Genomic DNA, 7,463 nt, shown 5'->3' with positions numbered 1-7,463 from the left:
GTTTCTGCTAGTGCAGTGTTTAATAGAAGAAAAGGTTTCAGCGTTCTCACACATCACTCGTCGGGTTTTTAGCAGTCAGGTGCTTCTTTTCTCCCCAAACCATCATCATATTAATTTGAAACGTTAGAGACGTCCGGGCAAACCCTGGACTCAATGTCCCAGAATGCAATGCAGCTATACAGATGTTGATTTTTGCCAAAGACTCGGCTCAGCTAATCAGCAACTTATGAGACGACAAGCCGGATGGTGTTGATGGCGGTAATGACATGACGTTTTAACCCTCGGGTCTGATTTGAGCAGATCGTATGTCTTAAAGACTAAAACTCTGCACCGCAGCATCTTTAGGTCCCTTTAGGTAGAGATGAAGCCAAGGATCTGCAAGCAGTTGCATAGTATTGTGGGTAATGTAATAATATGGTGCAACATGTCCATAAAAGAGGTTTAAGTTCTCTGAAATTCATTAGAAATTAAATTGGAGATTATAGATATTGATATGCGAGACCTCCGGGGCCGATTTTCCCTTAAAGCCTCAAAAGTGTGATGAATGAGGAGAGAGCAGAGCGGAGCAAAGCAAACAAGAGGAAATGAAGTGACATGAGAGAAGGAGAGAGAAAGGGAAAAGCGATCAAGTGTCTCGTGTGTGTGTGTGTGTGAGAGAGAGAGAGAGAGAGAGAGAGAGAGAGAGAGAGAGAGAGAGAGAGAGAGAGAGAGAGAGAGAGAGAGTTCTCATGAACATTTCTTGTATGGTTTTAAAAGGATCTACTGGGGTTCATGAAGCCTGTAAGGATGTATGTGTGAGAAGGAATAATAGTGCTGATAAAACTAAAAGAAGGGAAAGAAAAATGGATTCAGATTTCTTTTCTTTTGAGATCAAGTCCTTTTATTTCTCTCCCTCCCCCTTTGTCCTTTTCTTTACTCTTCCTGGAAGTCCATCTGCTTTCCATTCAGGCATGAAATGTGTTTCAGGCCATATTAACACCTCTCTCTCTCTCTCTCTCTCTCTCTCTCTCTCTCTCTCTCTCTCTCTCTCTCTCTTTCTGTCTTTCATCATTTGCTTGTTCACTGAAGTCTTAACGCTCTCTTGTCAGTACACACACAGGCTCCAGATTCCCCTTTTTGGCACTACCCAAATAAATAAGCTCACTTTTCTTTACCTACTTTTTACTCTCAACATTCCAAGGTGCTCCGTCTCAAACGACGACATCCCAGCTGGAACAAGAAAAGATCTGCAGGGTTTATAGTGGGACACTTTCCCGTGAATGTGCTTAGACCTCCTAATGTTTCACCCTAGTGTATATTCTTTTTCTTACTCTGTCATAGATTGATTATGTATTAAGTCTTGTCTGTTTTAGATAAATGTTCCCAAAATCAGGTCCAGGGAACCTAAAGGGTCACGTGACAATGACATATCCAGAAGGTCTATGATTTGTATTTGTCTATATTTCTTTATGATTACACTGTGGAAGATGGCACTATTAATTACTACATAAAAGTGCTATAGTTTTTATTACATAGTTATTACAAGTACATGGCTCACTTGTCTTGTATAGTCTGTTTTGTCTTGTATGGTCTGTTTTGTCTTGTCTTGTATAGTCTGTTTTGTCTTGTCTTGTATAGTCTTTGTCTTGTCTTTTTTGTCTTGTACAGTATAGTCTGTTTTGTCTTGTCTTGTATAGTCTGTTTGGTCTTGTATTGTCTGTTTTGTCTCGTTTTGTAAAGCCTGTTTGTCTTGTCTTGTATTGTCTGTCTTGTACAGACTGTTTTGTCTTGTCTTGTATAGTCTGTTTTGTCTTGTCTTGTATAGTCTGTTTGTATTGTCTTGTATTGTCTGTTTGTCTTGTCTTGTATAGACTGTTTTGTCTTGTCCTGTATAGTCTGTTTTGTCTTGTTTTGTAAAGTCTGTTTGTCTTGTATTGTCTGTCTTGTATAGACTGTTTTGTCTTGTCTTGTATAGTCTGTTTTGTCTTGTTTTGTAAAGTCTGTTTGTCTTGTCTTGTATTGTTTGTCTTGTATAGTCTGTTTTGTCTTGTCTTGTATAGACTGTTTTGTCTTGTCTTGTATTGCCTGTTTTGTAGACTGTTTTGTCTTGTCTTGTATAGTCTGTTTTGTCTTGTTTTGTAAAGTCTGTTTGTCTTGTCTTGTATTGTTTGTCTTGTATAGTCTGTTTTGTCTTGTCTTGTATAGACTGTTTTGTCTTGTCTTGTATTGCCTGTTTTGTAGACTGTTTTGTCTTGTCTTGTATAGTCTGTTTTGTCTTGTTTTGTAAAGTCTGTTTGTCTTGTCTTGTATTGTCTGTCTTGTATAGACTGTTTTGTCTTGTCTTGTATTGTCTGTTTTCTCTTGTATAGTCTGTATCGTCTTGTATAATCTGTTTTATCTTGTATGGCCGAAGCTAAATGTGCAGTATAGTGTTCTTTATGTCTGTATGTCCTTGTGTGTGACAAGATCAACACACTTGGCCAATAAACCTGATTGTGATTCTGATTCTGATGAATAAATTCATGCATTGCTGCAGTAAACGTCGGGATGACAAGTTAGGGCCTGTTGCCAAAAGCAGGCTGTGACGCAACGCATAAGAGGCGTGGCTGTTCTGTAGGCGTGCGCCGGATCAACCAATCATATTTTAGGATAGGGAACGTGTGCGAACAGACCACGCCTACTTTCTCCAACACGCTCCTGCACGCTGAACTTTCAGCAGTCTGGAAGCGGGGCAGCGGTGAGGGAGATCTAGGAGCTAACAGCTAACAGCTAACAGCTAGGAGCTATAAGCTGACACCGAGACGCTGAAACGTGACGTTATTGCACTTTGCTAGTTTTAACATGCAATTAAAATACTCATTTCTTTTATTTTGCGCTGGAAAATAAAAGGAAACAGTTTTGTTTTCTTTCTTCTTTTCTAATTCAGTGAATAACGTTGAATAAAGTTTCCGGAGAAAGATATTTTCGCTTTATATATATTTTTATCGTTTTATTATTTCTTGCGGGTTTTTGTCCGTACGGTGTTCGGACATTTCTACAAAATCATGACGAAAAAAAAATCGACTTTTGGATTCTAACTTCAACAAAACTCTCCTAAAGCTAGCCACACCGTTTCGTTTCCACGGTAACGGAGCGCGCGCCGGGCGGATGTGTGCGCGCAGCCATTTTGCTCACAGGTGCAGCTGTTAAAAAACAAACAAACAAACAAACAACAACAAAACTAAAAAGCTCGTGTGCGGATTTTGAATGCCTTTGCGGGGAGTTTGCTGGTGGCTGTGCTGCACGCGAGGCTTCCGTTTGTTGGGGCGCGAGCATGGAGGCAGAGAAGAGGAAGAGGAGGAAGAGGAGGAGGAAGAGTCCTTCGAGTTGCGCAACAAGGAGGAGCGCACGCGCAGCGCGCCGGTATGTGAACACAACAAACCGGTTTCGAAAAGTTTTAGACCAGGAATCAGTGTTGATGTGACGTCACAGTGTCAACTATCTGCTACTGTCAGTTCATTTCTATAGAGATATTCCACAGGATTAGAACCAAAAACATACCGTATTTGTTGATGGTTTGCCAGCAAAGTTAAATATCTGAACGTTTTATTTGTTATATCACGATAACATTGTACGTTTACACGGTGGATGTTCGATTATTTAAGTTTTATTCATTTAAATCGGTGTTTATCGGTCAGTTGTGCATGTCAGGAGCTTTAAGTAATGTTCTACTGTTAGGATTTTCCACCATGGAGATTTCCGCAGAATGGTGTGAAAAACAAAAAACATCCAGCCAGCACCAGTTCTGATAGTTTTCCTATCTTCAGCTGAACAGTTTTCATTTTTTATTTGTCACACACACAGACAGAGTACGACATGCAGTGAATAAGTTTTCCCAGGTTATTATTATGAGCCCTGGGGTCAGAGCGTAGGGTCAGCAATAGTACGGCGCCCCCGGAGCAGGTGAGGTTAAGATCCTTGCTCAAGGACCCAACGTCGATATCTCAGCAGCTTGTGGGCTCGAACCCCCGACCTTCTGATCGCTAACCCGAAGCCTTAACCACTGAATCGTCACGTCCTGTATTGGTGAACTTGTTATTATTTTTTTAAGATTTTGCAGAAACAACTCTGAGGTGAACGTCGAAACTTTAAATATTAAATACAGACCCAGACGAGATGTTTGAAGTTTGAGGTTTTTAGAAATGAACCATTTTTATAATTCTAGCATGTCTGTTATTTCTTGCCCGGAGTTTCACCTGCCACCAATTTAAGACTTTCACACCTTTCTTTTCAGCTGAAACTTTGGCAACATAATGATAAAACTAGTGATGAAACCTCTCAGGTTTTTACTTCACTTCATCCACGACCCCAAACCCGTCGCTGTTGCTCCGGTTAACATGTTAGTACCGTTAGTCACTTTGAGACTTGCATTACCAGCCACATGTGTAGAGTAAAATATAAAAGACTAAAGAAAAAAAGCAAACAAAACTAATCCCAGACGGCTTTCTTTAAAAAAAAAACAAAAAAAAAAAAAACACACAACGTAGGGTGTAGAAGCCGTTATTTCACGCTCTAATTAGCGCCCTTGTGTAAGCAGTAGGGCAGAGGTGCAGCCACCTGATTGGTTGGAAGCAGATTTCAGTGGGCGTGTTGGTCACCATGGTTACAGGAGTAACACCGTATTGTATTTACAGAACAGACAACTACTAACACACGACAATACTGCATGACATACCGTCCTTAAGCAGATCTTTGTTCAGCCGTTTGATTACACCACCTTTTGTAGGAGCTTACATATTCTGCTCCATGTTGAATTCTCAAATCTGATTGGTCAGAAAGTGTCGATTCATTTGCATGACAGAAGCTCGACCTAATCTAAGACAAATTACAAACAGATTAATTCAAATTAAATTGGTCACTAGTGACATTTTCTGTCAGTAAAATTTGCTTTGTAAAGCGTGTTGAGTGTCTGTAGTTTCTATAACGCGAGCGGTGACAGGAAGTAATTCAGTACGAGGCGTCGTTGGTTAATAGTTGAGAAATCGAAGCAGGAATAAATCAATGCACGTCCTGTTGTGTAATCTGGAAGCATGTCAGAGATTTCAAACGTTGTGCTTAACATCAAAAGTTAAACTTTACCTCAGATTAGGACCGATCGTTGGCATTAATGTTCGTAGTATCACAGAAAACCGATTCATCGTCGCTGTATTTAGCAAATCGAACGTTTTTAGCTCTCAGTGTTGAGTCTCAGAGATGTTAATAGCGAAACACATTTTCCCTACTGTTTTGTGTCAGTGCACTAAGAGTATTAGATTTCTTGCTGCGAGACATTAAAGGTCACCCAGGTGTCATCAGTTAACCCTGTGTGTGTGTGTGCGTGTATGTGTGTGCGTGCGTGTGTGTGTGTGTGTGTGTGTGTGTGAGTGATGCAAACCAGCATGGGTGGCTTCATCCTGACTGATCCGACCTGCCTTGTCCTCATGACATCATCAGCAGCTTGTGTCTGATGTAATTTCAGCAAAGACTTTAGACATGTTCACTTATCAAGCCCGATTCTGGGTGTGTTTACTTCCTGACTATTACTCAGTCTGGCCACATGTGCACACACACACACACACACACACACACACACACACACACACACACACACACACACACACACACTCCAGTGAACGGTCATCTGACATCTATAGTCATGGTGTCATTCCCATGCGGTCACTGTGAAGGGCTATTGTCGACACGCTACATCAGGAGAGCGTGTGACAGCACGCTGCCATGTAAACCACGATTAAAGAGGGACAGAAACAAAGGAGACAGAGAGAGACGTGTGTGTGGGATAATTAGATTCCGCGGGCGTTAGGTGTGTACTGATACACTTTTATCATCATATTTACAAATGAGTCACTTTTATGTTCTTTTATGTTTTTTTTTTTTCTCTGAACTTACCCAGAATTTGTGTCAGGGTTCGGGGCAAAAAATAAATAGCCTTTTTTAAACACGGGATATTTTGTTACTCGTGCAGCTTTTGCGACAACTTATATAATAAGTACACACCTCTTGGGTGCTTGAACTAATAGCCAGATATCAGCCATTGGTTATTCTCTCTCTCACACACACACACAAGCCAGCATGCCTCTTGCGTGTGTGTGCTTGCGTGCGTGTGTGTGCACTCCAAATACTCCAGAGCAAATCAAGAATCTGTCTCTACATCATACACTCAGGTGTGTAATCAGTGTTCCAACCAGTGTAGGTTTGATCCGAGAGTTTGCAGAGACAGACACTAACATGTCTCTGCTCTCTGAGTCACACACACACACACACACACACACACACACACACACACACACACACACACACACACACACACACACACACACACACACACACACACACAGTGCTGCACTGAATGCTAAAACCTAATCAATAAGTAACTGCCCCAGGAGATTTTCTTCCATTTCCTGATGCCCTTTTCTGTCATCATCCATTCATCATTTTCTCCATTCATTTCGTTCATATTCAATCTCATTCATGCTGCATTTTTTCCCCCATGATCCCCAGAAGCTCTTGGTATTATTCAGCCAAGACTGGACTTCGGTTACATTTTTAGTTACCACCGACTTACACTCAAATTCCTCACCTCGTATCTCCAGGGTGAGGGGTTTGATTCCTGTCTTCTCCACTGTCTGTTCTTCAGGGGTTTCTTCCAGGTTCTTCCTGGTTCTTCTCCAGTCCAAAACACACTCCTTGTTGGCTGATTGGTGTTCGCTGTGTGTGAGTGTGTCCCATGATGAGTGTGTGCCCCATGTCCACGGATACACTCCAGGTTTTCTTTGTCTCTGCATAGGATAAGTGCTACAGAAAATGGATGGATGGATGGACTCGTTCTTTTAAATAAGTTCTGCTTTGTCTTTGGGGAACAGCGCAGCAGCGCTTGGTCACGACTCATCGTTTAGTCACGACTCATGGTTTATTAATGCGGCTGCCGGAATTATGGATTATTGATATCTCAGCTGCGTCAGCAACAGCGAGCTTCCTCCTGACGCAGATCGATAGTCCTCATCCGGCCGGACTATCGACCCCGGAGCCGCCTGCCTCCCAGAAAGAGCTCTCATTATCTCTTTGTGCCACTTCTCTGTGATCGATTTATGTTCCTGGATGGGAGTCGAAATAAACTGTATGAAATATAGGATTTTTTAAATTTTTTTTTTTATCGGTTTAGATCTAAGACTATGTTCAGTCCTGCCCACAGGCTTAGTAGTGTATAATGTTCTAAAGAATTAGTAAAGGGTCACTTTTAACTGACCACTGTGTGTGTGTGTGTGTGTGTGTGTGTGTGTGTGTGTGTGTGTGTGTGAGGGGGCTGGTGATGTTTGGCAGAAATGTGGGAAAGCCCTCTCCGGAAACTTCCGTTTGCGTATTTACACAAAGCCCTCCTCCACTGCAGCCGCCCAACACCGCTCACACACTCCAACAGGTGGTCAGACCCCACAGATGTGTGTGTGTGT

At 41.8% G+C, this 7,463-nt stretch overlaps 1 protein-coding gene across 2 annotated transcripts in view; it reads left to right on the top strand.

Annotated features, from left to right (window-relative positions):
- Positions 1–2,685: 2,685 nt before the first annotated feature.
- plekhh3 (pleckstrin homology, MyTH4 and FERM domain containing H3) overlaps positions 2,686–7,463 on the top strand; it is a 37,046-nt gene continuing 32,268 nt past the window's right edge. For both annotated transcript variants that reach the window (XM_027161032.2, XM_047800713.1), the window contains exon 1: positions 2,686–3,381. In XM_027161032.2, the coding sequence (XP_027016833.1) occupies positions 3,226–3,381 (156 nt within the window). In that variant the 5' untranslated portion in view covers positions 2,686–3,225. The remainder of the gene's footprint in view (positions 3,382–7,463) is intronic.

The sequence above is a fragment of the Tachysurus fulvidraco genome, chromosome 15 (assembly GCF_022655615.1).
Source record: "Tachysurus fulvidraco isolate hzauxx_2018 chromosome 15, HZAU_PFXX_2.0, whole genome shotgun sequence".
Lineage (NCBI taxonomy): Eukaryota > Metazoa > Chordata > Actinopteri > Siluriformes > Bagridae > Tachysurus > Tachysurus fulvidraco.
Note: the sequence above shows the minus strand (reverse complement) of the source record. Positions and strands in the feature narration are given on the sequence as shown.